This window comes from Cheilinus undulatus, linkage group 17 (genome assembly GCF_018320785.1).
Source record: "Cheilinus undulatus linkage group 17, ASM1832078v1, whole genome shotgun sequence".
In the NCBI taxonomy this organism is placed as follows: Eukaryota; Metazoa; Chordata; class Actinopteri; order Labriformes; family Labridae; genus Cheilinus; species Cheilinus undulatus.
The window spans coordinates 33114659-33134743 of record NC_054881.1 but is presented as its reverse complement, the minus strand read 5'-3'; the positions used below and the strand labels follow the sequence as shown (position 1 = coordinate 33134743).

Here is a 20085-nt window from a genome sequence, read left to right as displayed (position 1 = left end):
GTAAATGAGAGGCAGGAAGGATCTCATTTCGTCCATGTCAGGTGGATTCTGATGTATTTGTCACTTTCGTCAGTCAGTGGGCCCAGGAAGCAGAAGTGAGAAGTTGCATCCAGCTGAAGGAAGTCAGGGCAGAAGGCACTTTGGAGTGGTTCACTTCACATCGAGAGATATCGTGAGTATATTTACTGAAACATATTTTACTGATAAAGTTGTCCTCTGACTTCTCTGTGCGGATGTTTCTAATGTCAGACGCTGTACTTCATGTTTCAGATTAAATCAGCAGCATGGATATAGATTATGTCCAATATGAGGATTATACTCCAGGCAATGAAACAGATGACAGCTCCAGCACAGATCATGTGAATTTCGGCCCTTCAGAGTCTCCAGTTTTGACTCACGTTCTAGTCGCTGTAAATATTATCATATCTGCTATTGGCCTTGTGGGAAACTCTCTAGTCATCTGGATCTGTGGATGTAAAATGAAAAGGACAGTCATCACCACTTGGTACATCAGTTTGGCCATTTCAGACTTTCTGTTTTGTGCCTTTTTGCCCCTGGAAGTCTTCTACATGATCACCTCACACTGGCCTTTTGGGCTGCTATTGTGCAGGCTCACCTCCTCTGTTCTGTTTCTCAACATGTACAGCAGCGTGTTTCTGTTAGTCCTCATCAGCATGGATCGCTGTATAATGATCTCCTTCCCTGTGTGGTCTCACAACCATCGCAGAGTGCAGAAGGCCTTTGGAGTGGTCCTCCTCATGTGGCTTCTGTCTGCACTCCTGACACTGCCTTCGCTGATTTTCAGGCAGACCACGATACACGGTTCAGTCACTCAGTGCCACACCAACTACATGGGCCACTCCAGACACAGGGCAGTGGTTCTGACCCGCTTCATCTGTGGGTTCCTGATCCCTTTCCTGATGATCGTGATCTGTTGTTCAGTGCTTGCCTTTAAGATGACCCGCTTGACCATGAAGTCGACAAAGCCATACAAAGTCATGGCGGCGCTCATCCTGTCCTTTTTCTTCTGTTGGGTCCCCTATCATAGCTTTGTTCTGTTAGAGCTGGACCTGCAGAACCAGAGCGTGGAGGTGATTCAAACTGGCCTGAAGGTGGGGGCCACGCTGGCTGCAGCAAACAGCTTCCTGTCCCCAGTTCTCTATGTGTTCATTGGTAACGACTTCAAACAAACCCTAAAGCGCTCGTTGATGTCAAGGATAGAGGACGCCATGGCTGAGGATTTTCGCACAGGTGGTCTCAGTCACTCAAGATGCAAGTCCATGGAAGTAATCCACAATCAAATCAAACCGTTGGCATAAAGGACAGGGAGGATTTCACGTGTGGATAATTTTTGTAGAGATTTGGTTAAGGTCTCTATTTTAGTAGACCCCAATTACCCAGTCTAGTTAAACAGTAATGGCTCAAGAGTAAGTTGATAATACCAAGTAATAAGTTGGCTTTTTAACCAAGTAATAATGTATTAAAAATCAATTAATGCCTTGTAATATTGTGACAATTCTCTGGTAATTACCTCCACTAAGGAGGTTATGTGATCGGCAGGGTTTGTTTGTTTGTTTGTTAGCAACACAACTCAAAAAGTTGTGGACCAATTTGGATGAAATTCTCAGGAAATGTCAGAAATGGCATAAGGAAGAACTGATTAGATTTTGGGAGTGATCCAGATCACCATCTGGATCCAGGAATGTTTTTAAAGGGTTCTTTACTATTGGGAGATAGGGCTAGTGGAGGTTGTAATGCAGTGGTTTTCAACCTTATCAGCCTATGACCCCTAATATAAAGGTGTGAGAGACCGGGGACCCCACCATGCTTGAGGTGTTTCAGGCAAAGCTGAACATTTGTCATGCGCAGACTTATAGTTTAAGTTTTTTCTAAACATAACTTTGATTTCAGAATAACTCTCACCAAATTACCATGATTTATATTACATTTAACTAATTTCATGCATGTTTTATTTAAAATAGATCAAATATATAATTTGAAATAATTTGAAAATATTCTTTGGTTTTTAGAGGGCATCTGGTGACCCTCTCTCAGTGTACCAACCCCCAGGTTGAGAACCCCTGCCCTAACCCTTACCTTAACCCTTGCAATAGTGTGGCAATTCTCTGGTAATTCAATGGTATTTTACAATAATCTTAACCCTCTAACCCAAACCCCTTAAACCTAACCCTTACCTTTGCAATACTGTGGCAATTCTCTGGTAATTAGGTGCTATTTTACCCTAACCCTCTAACTCTAATCCCTAAACCAGTGTTAATCGTGAGCAGGTAATTTTTATTTTAATCTCAGTCATAGTCCTTAGATTAAATGCCTTTTAGTTTTATTACATTTTAGTCACTCTATTCTTTACAGTTTTAGTCTATTTTTAGATGACCAAAAAAACTCAAAAACATTCTAGTCTAGTTTTCGCCCATAAGAAGTCCTCACATTTTAGTCTTGATTTATAGCCCAGGCATTTATTCTCTTTTCTGAATCTGGTACCAAATCATGGTTGTGAGTTCCCTGCACTCTGCCAAACCTGGGGTCCCTGCTTTCTACAGCTGAGAGACAGAGGAGCTATAGATGCATTGTATTTTAACAGATTTACACAGTTTGCATTTGCATTGCAATCACTTCATGGTGAAAGTGTTATTTTTAAGCTTTCTTTCCGTTTTTGTTTGATGTCAATAGGCCAAGTAAAACGGGACTTATATGAAAATTAATGTTACACATAGGGGGCAGTGGACATACTGTACAGAACTGGCACTGGTACTTTTTTTTATAATTTTAGAATTCTGTTATTTCTTTTTATAAAATGACAACATATTGGTTTAAATAACAATTTTAAAAAAAACAATTTCTTGTAAGGTGTTGTGTTTTTGGAGGCCCTATATCTAATACAGTAAATTAAACTTAAAAAAATATAGTTTTTATTTTATAAAGCTGAGGTAGTGTCGTAAAAGGTTATACTAAACATGGTATTCATGTATGGTATACCTTTCTGAGTGGTTTATTTTGTCAAAAGAAAATTAACAAAATGTCAAAATAGCCCGTAGACCTCTAAGGGTTAAACCCACACCCTGGCACTTGCAATATTGTGGTAACTCTTTGGTAATTATGAGCTATTTTACTCTAAACCTAACCTCCAAACCATCACCACTAACCCTTACATTGGTAATATTGTGGTAATAATCTGAATGATTAGGAGATAAGTCATTCCTTAGAAATTAGATTATTTTCTTCTATTTAAGTTGATAATTCCAAAGTGCTGTCCTTAATTTGGCACACTAAATTAAAGTAAGTCCTTCATGTATAATTTTAAAGTAATTTGTAGGGTTAGTGATGGGCTAAGGGTTAGGGTATGGTTAAAGTTAGTGGTTAGAGTAAGGGTAAAGGTAAGGGGGGTTAGGGTTTGGGTAAAATATTACCTCCAGTCTCAAGTTAATTGCCACAATATTACAAGGAATTACTTGATAATGAATACATTATGACTAGGTAAATACTTTAATATCACCGTGTTTTTGAGTTATTACTATAAATGCCAACTTCTTACAAGCTAATTACCACCTTATCCTCGAGAAATTACTTTATAATTACATTTATTACTATAAAGTTACAAGGTAATTAGGACCCTCTAAAATAAAGTGTCATTAAGGTTTGCTTTATTTGCAAAATCATGTGTCATAGCATCTTTAACCACATGATGTAAATACATGTGTTTATCAGTGATTTATTTATCATGGTATATACTAATGCAACACACTTTAAAATGTGTGTTAAAGATGGTCACATGTGGTTATTTGGGCTATATACTGGCTAGGACATGATGGAGTGAAATCTGTTCTGTATCTTTGAATTGTTTTTTAAAAATCCATACTTGTATACGTGTGAATTGTTGTTTTTCTGTGTTGCTATGCTTGCAAACCAATTTTCTTTAAAAAACCTAGCAGGAGTGTCAGAGAAAAATAATGCCAGGTTTATCCATATGAATGTAGTCTATCTTTGAGAGAAATTGGTCTTAATCAGAGTGTGCAGGGGAAATTTAAAATCATGTAACTTCCTTCTGCAAAGAGTAAAAAAATTAAACTTCCTCTTAATTTATTGTGATCAGTTTGACGAGCTGTATGGTTATTTTCTATGGACGTTGTATGTTAGATTTTTACAGGAATAAAACTTTAAAACCTACTCTGGTGTATTTGTATATGTTTTTTGAGCAAACTTGATTGCATGTAAGAAGTCTGTTTTTTAACATGTAGCTGTTTTAGCCATTGAACAAACATATTAAACAGCTCATGCAACAATTTGCTTCTAAGATGCACCAGTCTGTACTGGGAGAATGACACCACTTTGAGCTTTTGAGATCGGCAGCCAAATAGTAGAGCAACTTATCAGGCAAAGCAAAGCTTCTATCATGGGGGGGTCTTTGGAGAATAGTTCATAGGTGGGCTAGTGAGTTATTTCAACACTGAAAATATATGATATGCATTGCAAAATTGCAGCTCTAAGTCACATATGAGTACTTGTTCTTCTATAGAGCCATTTATTTATTTATTTTATTACTGTCCTCTTCCCTGTTTCTAGTCAGAGCAGGCTGCACAAGATGTGAAAAAAAGGTGAAAACAGGAAGCCAGTAAACACAGTGGAGATTTTAGCAACATTTTTTAATTCAAAGAGCAAAAGTCGACCTATATTGTCAGGGTGGATGCCAACACTCATAACTAATAGTTCATGAGACCAATGACTGATTTTAAATAAATTATATTATAATAATAATTAATTATAAATGAGCCTTAAGTTATACTTTCAGTAATTTAAATGTTAGATTTACACACGCTATGACCAAAACCTGTCGCTCAGAATAAATAGGTCACTTCATGACTACTTACCAGAGATATGAGGTGTCAGAATTTTGGTTACAGGGTTGACTGTGGCTTGTCTATTTTTAATCGGCTTGCAGCAAATTGGCAAGATAGAGTGAAATAAAGCCCACATGAGAACATGAAGCTTGTATTTGATTGTATTGCATTTCTTAGTTTGGGCACTAGGTGGGGGTGCTGTCGTGATACTGTAGAAAAAACGTTTCGACAAGAAGAATTTTTATGACTAAATTAAGATGACATTATACAGTGCCTATAAGAGTATTCATAAATCAGTCATGGTCAATATATATATATATATATATATATATATATATATATATATAGATATAGATATATAGATAGATAGATAGATAGATAGATAGATAGATAGATAGATAATGTATATAGAAAATTACAAAAGACTTCTTCAAAACTTCAAAACTGAATGTGTCTCAAGTGTTGCAGTATAAAGACATTTGTGTCTTGAAGGTCCAGACATGGTTAATCAGTATTCCTGGCTACCATTGCACCATGAAGACAAAAGAACACTCCAAGACACTCAGAGAAAAAGTTATTGAAAAGTATAATTCAGGGGGTGGATACCAAAGAAATTCCAAGGCAGTGAAAATCCCAGTTCAGTTAAATCCATCATCAAGGAATGGAAGGAATATGACACGTGTAAATCTGTCTAGATCAAGCCGTCCTCACAAACTGAGTGACCGTGCAAGAAGGAGACTAGTGAGAGAGGCCACCAAAACACCTATGACTACTCTGAAGGAGTTACAAGCTTCAGCAGCTGAGACTCTGAAGAGACTCTGCATACACTTGTTGCCCGTATTTTTCAGAAGTAAAAGCTTTATGGGAGAGTGGCAAAGAGAAAGCCACTGTTGAAGGAAACTCAAATTAAATCTCGCCTAGAGTTCACCGAAAGGCATGTGGGAGACTCCATGGTCAAGTGGAAGAAAGTTCTTTGGTCTGATGAGACCAAAATGGTGCTTTTTGGCCATCAGACAAGACACTATATCTGGTGGGCATTAAACACTGCACATCACTACAAACACACAATCCCCACTGTAAAGCACAGTAGTGGCAGCATCATGCTGTGGGGATGCTTCTTGGCAGCTGGACCTGGAAGGCTTGTAAAGGTAGAGGGTAAAATTAAAACTGCAAATATAGGAAAATTATGGATGACAATGGTATCCATAAAACTATAAAATTTACAGATGTTAGTGTCTCACCTAAAAAAAGGGAAACAACATTCTAGCGACGAAATGAGTGACAAAATTGCAGTAAGAAGAAATTAAAAGCAAAAATATGCCTCCTGCCTGAGATCTGAGATGCTTTTGCAAGCTACTGTGGGCCTAGGTCATTGAAGGATGGGGAAAAAAAAGAAAGATTGGAAGTACTGAAAGTACTTTTCTTTCAAAAGTGTACGCAGTGAATAACTGCTATAATGATAATAATAATAATTTGTATTTCAATTTAAAAACAAGGGTTGTCAAAGTGCTTTGACGTGTTTTATACATTAGTTCGAGGAGGAAGCACGATTTTTTTCACGGCGGAAGTCACAAAAATTACTTGTTGTAAATGATAAGTGTCCAAGTAACAATGATCACATGTTGTTAAAGATAAATACTGATTATTTAATTACTTGAATGTCACTATATCACTATCAATATCACTATTTTTATCGAATTGCAACGATTGTATCAAATCAACCCCAATTTGATCCAATCGATTCATAATTTATCACTTATTTTTTTGATTCAAATGTATTTTTATCTCTTAATTCTTTGAAGTTTTCTCCTCTCCACTTTCATCATTTATTTAATTTCTGTTAGCTTTACCCTCCCCGGAAGACAAAGCTGAGGGCTAAAAATCCCACGAATCTACTAGCCACGTCCCCTTCCTCTTCAGGATCTACTACCGGTTAGTTCCTGCAGCGGATATGTGATGCAACCAGATGTAAGGATATATCCTGAACTTCTCTCAACAAGTGTTTGATATTTCATTCTTAAAATTATGTTCTGACCTTGAGCCTTGATAGAGACTCAGGCAGTTCCTGTTGTTTTATTCAGCGTCATTTCGTAAGATAGTTAAACTGTTAGTTTCCCTCTCCGTCGCTAGCTAACGTTAGCTCCTCTCTAACACCTTTCTACATAGACGCTAGCTAGCTAAAACCCGCTCTGTGTTATTCGATATTACTCATTATTTCTGTCAAGTTCAGTCTCTCGTCATCTTTTCTTCGTCAGGACAAACTCCCACCTACTGGGCCTCCCTAATGTACTTATTTTGAAGCCAGGGTGCCAGCCGCGTCACCCCACCTGAACCTTGTTGTTGACTGGATTGATCTGTAAATGGCCACCGCGGCTCCCCCTCCAGCCTCTGGCTCTTCCGCGGCAACTGAAAACACAAACCCCGGATCCAGCAGCTCGACTGCGGCCGACAGTGGCAACCAGGACAGCACTTTTGAGTGTAATATATGTCTGGACACAGCTAAGGATGCGGTCATCAGCCTGTGTGGACACCTCTTCTGGTAAGAACTGCTGTTTATGGCTCTTGTTTACACTTTAGCATTATCTCAGTGGAGGTTTTAAAACCAGGGGCAGCTTTAGGACAGAGCAGATCCGGATCAGCCTGGCTAATCTGACTTTTATATGAGGTGAAGTGGATACAAGCCTCACACTTTACATGTTATACACTCTAGATGATCAAAAACTTTTGATACTTTTGAGTCCAAGTGCTTTGAAACAATACAGTCTTGATTATTTTAAGGATGCAGTGAAAAGTATCAAAGCTGTAAACACCTAGCCTATTTTACGAGACAGGTGCTTTGGAGAGAAAGGAATCCAACAACATTTGTAACAAAACCCATGCAGCACAATGTCAAAATTGCACAAAAACATAATGTAACATGCATTGAAAGATCAAATGGTGCATGTTATTTGTTTCAAAATCCATAAATGCCTAGATGAATAAGATTATTCTTGTTATTGCCTGTTTTAGAGAAAGTACTGCTCTTATTCTACTATGGGGAAGTCTATAAATACAATCTTGGAGCTGCCTTGTGTAACTGTAAGCAAATATGTATTGATTTTTCTGATCTTGGTCTGTAGCGCTAAAAGTTTAAACTAAAGCCAGCAGGTTTTCAGCTTCTGCTCTGATATTAGTGCCAGCATAGTTATTCATTCTCAATGAGGAGATAAATCCAAAAACAGGAGTTTTTATTTTCGTTTTTCCACGCCCTGTGGGTACTGAGCTCACCAGAACTTTCAGTACAGGACAGATGAGTTTTCATTTACCTGCTGTGTGTGAATGACACATCTTTAAAAAGACCTTACTAATCAAATGTCTACTTTTTCTTATCTTCCTTTCCACCTCCTCCCCATAAGTTGGCCTTGCTTGCATCAGGTAAGCTTCACCTATTCTAAAAATGTATATATATATATATATATATATATATATATATATATATAAGATAATGTAACTGATGAAATTAATCAGGTTCCATGTCTTTCTCTGCACACAGTGGTTGGAGACAAGACCCAACAGGCAAGTCTGTCCCGTGTGTAAAGCTGGCATCAGCCGGGACAAAGTTATCCCCTTATATGGGCGTGGAAGCACAGGTCAACAAGACCCCAGGTTGGTACTTTTTATAGTAATGATCAGAGTTGTCAAAATTGTTGATACTTTTTGATATTAAATGTTCTGAAACGATCATCTGTTTTCCAATCGATTGGTCATCCAGGTTAAATAATATCCAGGTTCCTCATTGCTCCCCCTTTTGTTGTCTAGGTTTTCTTAAATTTAACATAACACATTTTATAAAGCATTCTGAATTATTTTTTAACCCCATTATGTTGTACTTAAATAACAGCAGACTCAGAGATGATCAGCGAGCACCTGCCTTTAATCATAAACTTATTGCGATCACGACACAATTTCTATTTAACAGCACATAGTCTACAAAATTTCCTCAGATAATTGTTTGTATTTTTTTTTATAATAATAACTATTAACAGGAGCACTCGTTCCAGCCTGTGCTATATATTATACAGCATGCAGCATTTATTTACTGAGGTGAAATGAGGGAAAAAAGTCTGCTGTTGGAACTTCCAATAAATTTCTACCCCTTAATCCTTCCCCTTAGCACTTCCCCTTCATCTGCCCCTTCCCCTTGAAACAGAGTGGTAAGGGGTAGGGGTGAAAACAAGACTCCACTTGATTGCTGCTCATCATCACACATTGCAGATAAACAATGCGTCATCAGAGGTGATGATATTGCTTCAACCATCTCGTTCATTCTGTGGATATTTGTGTTGATCTTCTCCATTTATATGTACACTTAAAGCCCCTAGTTTACACATGTACATACGAAAAATACAATAAACTCACATGCCTAGTAGCTAAAGATTGAATATATGAGAAAACACACCTGTTGTAGGGCTGCACGGTGGTGCAGGGGTTAGCGCAGTTGCCTCACAGCAAGAAGGTCCCTGGTTTGTTTCCCAGTCAGGGCATTTTCTGACTGGTGAATTGAACAGGCTGGGGAGTTGATGCTTTGACAGAGGGCAGAGTAGAGACACTCTCAGCACCACTTCAGTACAAACATCCTGCATCTTCAAGTCTAAGATGTGTTTTCAAGTTAAAGCGTGAACGCTTTGAAACAATCACTGTATAACATGTTTGTGTGCCTCTCTACCGGGATTGCCCAGTGCTGTGTTATTCCTCTCAGTTCCCTGCTGTGCCTTTCTCCATCAGTCATCTGATCTGCTTCCGATCGCTTTCACTGTCATTCTCACTCACACACACATGCGTGTGACCATACGACGAGCAGGATCTTGGTTGTATGAGAGCTCATTGACTAACCAACTGGCTGAAAGATGTCAGCCCTGTTTATAATGCCGGAATAAGGACTGCTGGTGAGAAATGTTCTGAAAATGAGGTTATAGGCGCTGCCAGTGCTGGAAAACTGTCTGTGGACACAGGCCCTTACCCTGAAAAAGGTGCCTGATCCCTCACTGGCTGGTCAAAAACATGTTTGATCAGCCAGTGAGAAAGACGTGACACGGAAGAGCATGGTGCTATTCAAAAAGTGTAACTGTTCTCGGCTGAGAGGCAACAAAAAAACAACTGACACCACTGTGGGGAGTGTGCACCCAGGGTGCTAAAAATGCTGGACTACATTGGTTTTGTATTGAAATGAGTGCTGCCAGTGCAAAAAGGCTGCTGAGGACACGGACCCTTATACCTCTGATGATGAAACCAGTATCAGTCTGTTCTGATTTTTACTACAGCTGTATTAAAGTTTAAAATTATGATTATGGCAGCCCCTGATTTACGACAGGACAATTGACTTTACATGTCTTATAGGATTTAACCACAGTAGAATTTAGGATGAGTTCTTTGATGGCGTCACTAAAAATGTGTTTGTCTTTCAGAGAAAGAACGCCCCCGCGACCACAAGGGCAGAGACCTGAGCCAGAAAACCGTGGCGTAAGTATTTTGTCAAATACATTTGCCTGCTAAAAAATAATTTTTTTTTTCTCAGTATCTCCTTCATTGCATCATGCTCTAGATTAACTTCATGCAGTTATGATGAAACTTTTAGAAAGGATGTACAGAGGTTACTGTCATGCCACTGTCTGCTTTATTCATTTGCAAAAAGACACTTCCTGTGGGATCTATTAGATGCATAACACTGCAAATAAATCTCATGTGAATGATCACAAACGTCCCTGACTGTTGCATCACATTTCCTCTTTGTATGGTAAACGAAACCTCTGATGGGCATGAGAATACACGTACTGACATTTCCTGATCTTTCACAGGGTTTTCAAGGCTTCGGCTTTGGAGATGGAGGTTTCCAAATGTCTTTTGGAATCGGTGCCTTTCCATTTGGTATTTTTGCTACAGCTTTTAACATCAATGATGGAAGACCTCCACCAGGTATTTATGTTTTAAATACGTCCCCATGATTACTCTTAATTAACAGCACTTTAGGTAAATTCTTTTAGTAATTTCCTAATTCATTTCCTAACAGCAGCTCCTGGGACACCACAGCACATGGACGAACAGTTTCTGTCTCGACTCTTCCTGTTTGTCGCTCTGGTAATCATGTTTTGGCTGCTGATTGCATAAAAGGAAAGGAAGGACAGGTTGACCCAAAATACATCATCACAGTGTGCACCAATCTGCATCTGCCTTTAAATTTTTTTTCCTGTCCTTGACACGAAGACATAAGATTTATTTTTTAAAAAAGCTTCCTGTGGTAATGCCAGAATAACAGTTTAAAGGTGGACCGAATGCTTTTTGTACACCTGAGCTGTTTTCACACATGATGCACATGTGAAAAATTCCCAGCAGCCTGCCCCTGAAGTCTTCCTCGGTTCTGTGCATGTGTGCAAGTACCATGACGTGTTTGGTATGCAGAATACCTAAACTCTTCCTTATGTTTTCTTTATCTACACCTGATTAGAAGAGATCAGTGTTGAGCTTGGTCATGTCACATTTTAGCTTCTGTTTGAACAGTTTTATTATTTCTGGTGAAATATATAAGAGCCTGTGTCCATAGCTGGCTTTTTTAGCATGACAGCTAGAGATGTGTGCGGTTAAAAGGTTTAATTTGTTCATCAAATTAGCCAGCGCAAGATTTATGAGTCAGTTAAACTAGTTGCCTATCATTTTTTATAAACGCAGGCTTGTAATCCCAATCTATAATACTCTTTTAAACTGTAATAATGTCCCACCACTAGAGGCCGCTGAAGCATCAGTGAATGGCCACTCCATCCTCTTCCAATGGCTTTCCCATGGCACTTCACCAGACATAAATATGATTAGCTCGGTGGTGGCTTAGCGGTTAGCGTGTAGTAGGAACAGCGGAGTATGATAGTTTAAGTAGTAAATGGAACTAAAGCAGTATGAAAGCTGTCGAGGGTTGAAGTTGTGTCTAGCTACTCAGCCAAAGTGACAAGTGGCCACATAGCAACGCCTGGTGTTAATTTGCTAAGAGAGACAAAGGCTGGCGGCGCTAAATTTTAATGTTAATGTTAGCCACGCTGTAGCGAGTATATCAGGCTCAAACACTTGCCGACACAATGACCCTGTGAGGAATTTGTCTGTTTTCTAAGGATTTTCCCCTCTTTAGACTAGTCGGTTAAACGAAATTTAAATTAGTGATTAGCCTTACTGGCGGTGCTTATTTTAAATTCACAACCAATGTCATCTAGTGTCCTGAGTGTTCAGCGCCATGGGCGGACAAAGAGCCCTCAGTATCAACTGTTTTTGTTGCTTCAAGCGCTCCTGGTTGAATACTGTTGACCTTTTTGAACAGTGCTGCACTTCTCCCTCACTTGCAAATAAAAGTCAAGAAGGGGTGGGACTTGACAGTAGTGGGAGAGAAACCGATCTGACTCGTCTTTCCTCATCTTTTTTCAAGGGTAGTTTTCAGGTCTGCAGCTGCTGCCCAATTCCTTTGCATTGTCTGCATGTCTTCTGTGTGATATTTACTTGGAATAGGGCAATATGAAGCTCATAGAGATATTTTAAAACATTAGATTCTACGCAGGAAAGTAGGATTTATTTTTGTAACTTAACAACAAAAAACGTTGACGAGAAGTGCTCTGGGATTGAGGGCCTGAACGCTGCCGGGGCAAAAAAAGTCGGCTATTGACATGCAGCCATAATCCTGCTAAACAAGAAAAGACTATGAATGCTGTGTGCTATTTACTAAAGGGGTTCCTGAACTTTCAAGCTAACAACCCCCAAAATAACAATGCCAGATACTGGGGTTCCTACTGTACCTGGAGGTGGTTGGAGCATTAAAGTGTACCGTGTGCAAATTGGTATTTTGACCATTCTTACACATTACTTTCTTACAGCATAAATTCCTCTTACTAACTGTTTTTATTTTAAAAGTAAATCATTGTATGTACATATTTCTACAAAAACGGGTACTATATGCCATTTGGAATCCTTTATTTTTTTTCTAAGCACCCCATGACTGCTACTTTGGGTTCTAGATCCGAATGAACTTCTTTATTGAAGTCATTAAAAAAGCACAACTGGTACTAAAACAGTAGATAAGTTTTCTATATTAAGCTTGTCCAATAAAACACCATTTATTTCACATCTCTCATCTGGGCCTTTCCTTTTGTTACTTGTCAGTGGAAAGGCCTTTTTATGCTACCCTACATATTTTAACACTTTGTTGCAAACATCTTACAAAGGTAAAAAAAAAAAAAAAAAACATTACTAGCATGTGCTTCTTTTTGTTCACTAAAATGCTAAGATTTTTTTTTCTTATGCTTGTTTTATTTCACAGTATATGATTTTATAAAGTGTGCAGCTCGTCTGCAAATTAAGAAGAAATCCCACACAAATCAACCAATGTCATACATTGTCTTTATTTTACAGAAAATGAAACTTTCTCGTTTGCATGTTAGCAGATCTAAGATGACTTATTAAACAGTGTTGCTTTCCAATTTGGAAATTCTTTAATTTCTGTGTTTTACTGTAATTAAAATCTAAAATACTGTAGATAACTATATAGTTAAGAAATGAGTGGTGGTTTGTTAAGCCACTTTTCTATGTGTGAATTCACTCTATTGACAGTGAAGCCATGTAAATAAAGATGCTCAGAGTCTCTGTTGTCCTCTTTATGTGTAAATGTATAAAAGTTTTTTCAAACAAGATTTAGATCTGCTGATAAAAAAGCAGAGTGATGATAAGTTTAGATACTGCTGAAAAAGAGCAAATATGGTCATATGTCTAAAAGTTTTGGCTTGTTTTATGAAATACAATCTTAGAAATCAGACAAAGGGAACAGAAAAAAAGGATTCAGTTCTACTCCTGCGTTTCCTCCGTTTCCGCTTGTTTCTCTTGCGGATGTGTGACATTAAACTCCGCTTCGTACATTATCTGCTGAATCTTCATTTTTGTCTCGCATCTCTTCTGCGGAGCGAGTCGCTTCAGAGCGGGTACAAAGCTCAGCAGAAACAGTTCGTCCTCGTCCCGCGGCCTGTTAGGAAATGTGGAACCATTGTCTTTGACCAGCCACTTAGTCGGAGACGACTGCGAAGAATTGAGCGAGTGCGAGTCTGGCATGAGGCGCCGTTTTCTGCCTGCTTTGTTGATGGAGAGGGAGCCTGGTTGGGTCTTAGCCAGCTGTGTGACCTGTGCGTCCTGATGTACCGAAGGATTCTGTGTCATAAATGCCACCTGTGGCTTGATGTCTTGTTGACTAGCAGACTTCACAAGGGACTGCGAGGTCTTGACCACCTCAGGTGGGGCAGGTTCTCCTCCTGGGCTGCTTGATTCGTTGTCAAGATTGTCGTGGTCATCGTCGTTGTTGCCCGCTATATCTGGCCCTCCACTTCTGGATCCAGCGAAAGGAGCAATAAAATTCATGAGCTGTCTGTATTTCCATCTGCTTTGAAAGATCTCCCCTTGCTTCTTGCTTTTGTTTTCCATTCTGACTTCCTTCAGGTAGCGGTCTCTCATGTTCTTCCATTTTCTTTTACACTCCTCGGCTGGAAAAGAAAAATACAAGCGTAAGAAGCACAAAATGGCATTCAAAATTCTGCTGTCAAACTCAGATGCACATGAAGAAGAGAAGCTTATATTGATAAAATGATGCCATCAGAACATTCAGAGATTGACCACTACGTTTTAAAAAATGTGACTTAACATAAAAACTTTCATTTGCTACGATGATGTGCCAAAGATTTTTTTGCAAACAGAGCAGTGATGCAGGGAGAAGATGTTATTTCCTGACTGTTTCAGTGATTACAATCCAAAGTTAGAAACACACCAAACACCAGAACATCTGCTCAGACATGAAGGAAGATGCAGGATTTTGAATGACCAATACTAAAAATATGCCTCTCTTCTCTGCCCTCCGTCTCAGCCTCTGTCCTGCTGTTTAATTCACTAGTTGGTAAATATGTTTATTAAGTCTCCTTATTCATCCTTTAAAGGTGGATGTGTAAATGTTAGTGTCTGTTACAGTCAGATAGAGAGCAGAGAAGAGAGACAGTGATGTCTCCTGGTCTATAAAGGTTTTACTTTACACCCTGGTCTGTGGACCGACAACAGCTTCACAGGTCTGCACAAGCACTTTCTCTGGATCAGAACGGGAAATCAGCACCAAGTGCAGGTACTTCACTTACCGGCCTCTGGGTCCGGCAAATAAAAGAAGCCAAACTAAACAAAGTGAATTTGTTACTGTAAACAGCTTAAATTTTCTGCTTGTTCCTACACACTTTATAAGCAAAGCCGAGCAGACCTACCCACCCACTGATCGAAAAACCCACTTCCTCTTCCCCGTGTCAGAGCTGCTGTCAAATGTTTACAGGCAGCTGTGCGCTGGGATGGTCTGACTACGTATCATATGAGAGCAGCTCTAGACTTTATCTGGTGTAACTGCTAAAGGTGTGCTTGCATAGGAAAATACCACATGAACTCATAGTGCCCACAGCAAACATTAGCATGGTCAAATACAAGACAGATTAGTTGAAAAACAAAATTTAAGATGACCAACCGGTTGGAAAATTTATGCGACAACCCTCTTATTAAACCGTCTGTAACTTAGATACTTTAAGCCAGTGTTAATTTTGGCAAATCATGGTAGTGTGTTCTCTGCACCCTGCCAAACCTGGGGTCTCTGCTTTCTACAGCTGAGAGGCAGAATAGCTACAGCTGCATTGTTTTTTGACAGATTTACCCACAGTGGAGAAATATTGCGGATTTTGAATGTCCGATGAAAACTACATTACATTTTAGTTTAGTTTTAGTCATCTTGATGAAAACTAAACTTAGTTTTTGTCAGTTTTAGTCATCACAGATCTATTTTTGTTAGTCTTAGTCTAGTTTTTGTCATGGAAAAAAGGCTGTTAACAAATATTTTTAGTCATAGTTTTAGTCAGCGAAATTAACACTGCTTTAAGTCTTAATTTTTATATCATACATTATAAATAATGCTGCTTATTAAAATAGACTGGTTGGTATAATGTTTGTTGCTGGTACATTCTTGAATCTACCAGCCAAAGTGGCAGGTAGACAAAAAGTTAAATTCTAACCCTTGTCTGGTTTATTAATAAATGATAATTAAGAAGAAATACATAATTTTTGCTTGGCTTTATACATTTTTAAAGAAAATCTTGCTTTGCCTTTTATTATTATAAACCAAGGATTCTCAAACTTTTCAGCCCGTAACCCCCTAAACCAGGGGTTCTCAACTGGTCCACCCATAGGACCCACCACCATTTCCATAATGTGAACCGCAGCCCAAATTTTCATTTTTATTTTTATTAATAATGAAAAATGTAGCAACATGGACCTTAGATGGGGGGACAAACACATGACTGAACAAAGAGACAGGCCAAAACTTTACAGGCCTTCAAGCATTTTAATTATTTCAGTTTTGCTTTTATAATGTAAGTATTGGTGATTTTTTAAACCCTCAAAAAAATAACACATTATTATATGAAAACCAAATTTCCATCCAAGAAAACAGGAAACTTAAGTTAAGATCTCAAGAAGTCAACCAAAATTAACTCCATGTCTCGGTAAACAGAGTAAAGGGACACATTTAGCCTAAGACTTCTAGATATTTTTGACTTTTTTTATTTCTAGGAACCAGTTCGTGACCCACTGAAAACAGACCCGCGAACTACTTTTGGGTCCCGACCCACCAGTTGAGAACCATTGCCCCAAATATTTATGACTCCAGGGGGAGTCCTGACCCCCAGGTTGAAAACTGCTACCAAAAACAATGTCATATTTTGATATGAATTTCCTGGTTAATGAATCTGTTCTTTCTGCAGGCTGGAAATGAAGAAAAATAACTAAAATATTCAGTTTTGGGTGTCTAGGACATTTTTTACGGTGCTATTATGTAGTTTGATTTTAGCAAATATCATATCTCAAAATTCTGGTATCATGAAGACTCTAATAGTTAATAATAATAACTTCCCTGGTATAAATGTGTCATATTAGATTACTTTAAATCGTTGAGATTGAACATATTAGGAGGTCAGACGCAGATATTACCCAATTTGGGGCGCACATCCAAGGCTGGCCTACAGTTATGGCAGGGGGCAAGAAGAGGCTAAACAAAAAAAGGGACACAGGATTGCACTGTGAAAGTAGACTCCAAATAAAGCCACACCAAAAATCACACCTTTGAAACAAATATGACACACAAGATAAAACTTAGGAAGATTAATTTCACCTTTGAATACTAAAGATAAATGTTTATTTTTTCTTTTTGGCATGTGCAATGTCTGGTAGTGTTTTGTTTACATGGATATGACTGTGTTACTTGGTGTAGTGTGTCATGAAGACTTTAAGGCGGGCTTAAAAAGTTTGGGAACCCTGGCATAATGTAACAGCAGCATAACGTGGGGGTTTTAGTAGACAGTGCAACTACATGAGAGAATATGAAAGCTGCAGCTTTAATCCTATATTTTGGAGGGTTACGTAATTTAAAAAAAAAGTCAGAGTGAATCTTGTGGAGTTTGGTGTTGCTGCGCCATGTCTGGAGGTCATGTTTGGTTAATGTTTCATGCCGCACCACCAGTTCCATGATAAAATGTCGGGCTGGGGGCCACTGTCCCGTGACTTCTCACGTTTTATCAAAGACACCGAGCCATTAATGCCGCTGCAGATGTTCCACTCCGAGAAGCCTTCGGTTTGCACGGAGCTCTCCTCGCGGTGGTTAACGAGCGAGACGAAAAGCACGCGGCTCGGTGAAGACTGCGAGTCCGTGACGCTGAGCATGTTTCCTCTTCATCCGTGCGGTGATGGTCACGCGGCTGGCGGCGCAGTGGCAGAGCCGGACCGTGCCGTTCGGTGCAGCGCGGCCTACGGCGTGCGAGCTGCGGCTGCTACCGCTAGCACGGTGCGCGCGGCTGCATCCCCACCGCCATGATGTGCTCGCGCGGTTAAAAAATGAAGACGACAAATTGAACGCAGAGATACATAAAACTCCACTGAACAGTGCTTACTCACATCTGTCTCTTCAGTATTCCACACCAGCCTCCGTTAACCAAATAATCATAAAAGTTGGGACAAACAAAAATAACAAGTTAACACTTACACGTGATTCCGAGTATCATGCTGATGTTTCTCCAGGCGTTTGCCCTACTTTCTGTGCAGCGGTAATTCGGCAAAGTGACATTGTAGAGCTCTGGACAGTTGAATACTGCTAATATTAACTTATCGTCCATTTTGCCCCAATGATCTTCTGCCCGTGCTGCGCGGACGCGGAAGCGGCAGTCTTCTCCCGCCTTTTCCGCCCAGCTGCTGCTGACCAAACGCGAGTTATCGCGAGTGGCGGGCTGCCTGCCGCGCTGTGTCGCTCTGCCGTTTAACGTTGCCGTTGCAGAATTTAGCCACAAGAGGGCGCACGACTCGTTGTTGACCTCCACCGTGCAGCAGCACTACTTTTGGATTCAAATAGAAGTTATTATAAATAGTAAAAATAACAGAAACATAAGGAGTAGTTTGACAAAAAAAGAAGTGCAAATAAAAGCTGAAAAGGCAGTTCATGAGTAGAAGTCAGTTATGGTTTTATTTTGAGTTATTTGGTGTCAAATAGTTTGATTACACTCAAACTTTCCATCTCCTCATATTCATCTACTTGATTCTGATGAAGAGGAGTAATTGATCAGGATCAATGTAATCATTAAACTTTTGTCTTAAATTCAATATATATAATAATAATAACGTGTCTGAGCTGAACTCTTCTTTTATGGATAGTAACATTCACAGTCAGGCAGTGAGTCTTCATCATCAACACACTCATGAAAACAGGTGATTCTGAGGTGCTATCTACTTAAATGACAGAGACTTTCCTGAAGGACAGAGTTATCAATCATGTTTGAATAATACAACTGTTGTATGTTAAACTGCAAAGCAAAACTGTACATCATTTTTATACTTTCACCTTTTTGGACTATAAATGAGAGATGTGTCCTGTAGCTGAATGGATTTGGGAGAGCCCCACCTATGACGTCTTCCACCAGCTGATTACTGATTATTACAGCCCAGTGATGGGGCCATGTCAGCTCTCTAAACCAGGGATCATGCACAAAGCTCTGGGCTTTTAAACCTCTTATTATGCACTTCTTTTTTGTTGTAAAGGAGTCTGAAAAAAGCACAAGGACAGATAGAATGATTCTTTATGTCCAGTCAATTATTGTTGCTATTAAAGACACTGAGCCTTGATCACAGAGGCAAAAGAAAAACTGTAAACCTGAATCATAAAAATCTTATTCTTCAGTCTCATATAGGTAATAAACATATTCCAAAACGCCCATAATCATGCTCTGAAGGTCATTTTCTATGAAGGCTATTAGAGGACACATCCATACACTACAGTCGAAGGGGAAAACACTCAAATCCCAAAATAAGATGGAAAATTCAAGATCTAAACAAAACAAACAAAATATAATTGTTTTCATGGAAAAGCAGTGTAAAAAATATTGTTCGAATGCATGTCTTCAATGTTTTCTCTGGGTTTCCAGAGTTTTTAGTTAATAAACAGGGAAATACATCTCCAACTTACAGAAGTTTTATTTTGCTTATAAATTGATTATTAATTGACAACATTAAGGAGATGCTTTACTTGACACACACACATACACACCTACAAACACACACACAAAGTGTATATAGGCCTGGACATGGTGTGGCCAGGCTACTGTTATTGTTTGTTGTTTTGTTTTTTTTGTTTTGTTTTGTTTTGTTTTTTGCCACTACAAGCAAAATGCTCAATAAGTAAATCAGATCTTTGTCATCAGGATCTATGCCCAGTATGAAAAATGAAAGACCCATTGTAAAGTTAATGCCTAGAACTTGTCTGATTGCATTTTGGACTTTTTTCAAAAGCCTGTGAGTTTGGGACGGTCCCAAAATATGTGTGTAAAATCTCAAACCTGCCCACAACTTCACCAGCACAACTCAGAGGTATTGCTGTGTCTTAAGGAGTTGGATGGAGTGTTCAAAAAGCTAAACTGCCTTCACACTGGACTATTTGTAAATTAATGCCCCACTTTGAAAGTGCTTGTTATGATAATGTCTGCTTTCTATTCTCATTTATCTTTAGACCCTAAGTTTTCTTCAGTCATTGTACAGTGCTCAATAATCTTTGAAACAACTCTGTTTCTGTGAATGTCATGAACTCTTCTTCTATTTTAGACAGTATTTTGCAGATGTTATCCCT

At 39.0% G+C, this 20085-nt stretch overlaps 3 protein-coding genes across 4 annotated transcripts; 2 read left to right on the top strand and 1 right to left on the bottom strand.

Moving 5' to 3' along the window:
* Positions 1–1586, top strand: LOC121525396 (chemokine-like receptor 1). The gene is made up of 2 exons (XM_041811380.1): positions 1–172; positions 271–1586. Exon 2 carries the CDS (start codon positions 285–287, stop codon positions 1317–1319), a length of 1035 nt encoding a protein of 344 aa, XP_041667314.1. The 5' UTR covers positions 1–172; positions 271–284; the 3' UTR covers positions 1320–1586.
* Positions 1587–6748: 5162 nt separating this feature from the next.
* Positions 6749–13503, top strand: rnf185 (ring finger protein 185). Of its 2 annotated transcripts, none has more exons than XM_041810871.1 (7): positions 6749–6824; positions 7112–7395; positions 8252–8270; positions 8389–8501; positions 10301–10355; positions 10691–10808; positions 10906–13503. In XM_041810871.1, exons 2-7 carry the CDS (start codon positions 7217–7219, stop codon positions 10998–11000), a joined length of 579 nt encoding a protein of 192 aa, XP_041666805.1. In that variant the 5' UTR covers positions 6749–6824; positions 7112–7216; the 3' UTR covers positions 11001–13503. The 2 variants fall into 2 exon arrangements, with proteins under 2 accessions (XP_041666805.1, XP_041666804.1); XM_041810870.1 differs by having other exon boundaries at positions 10903–13503.
* LOC121525090 (MADF and BESS domain-containing protein) lies at positions 13249–18179 on the bottom strand. Its single transcript, XM_041810868.1, has 2 exons — positions 17959–18179; positions 13249–14389 (listed from the first exon to the last, which is right to left on the bottom strand). Exons 1-2 carry the CDS (start codon positions 18086–18088, stop codon positions 13704–13706), a joined length of 816 nt encoding a protein of 271 aa, XP_041666802.1. The 5' UTR covers positions 18089–18179; the 3' UTR covers positions 13249–13703.
* Positions 18180–20085: the final 1906 nt, after the last annotated feature.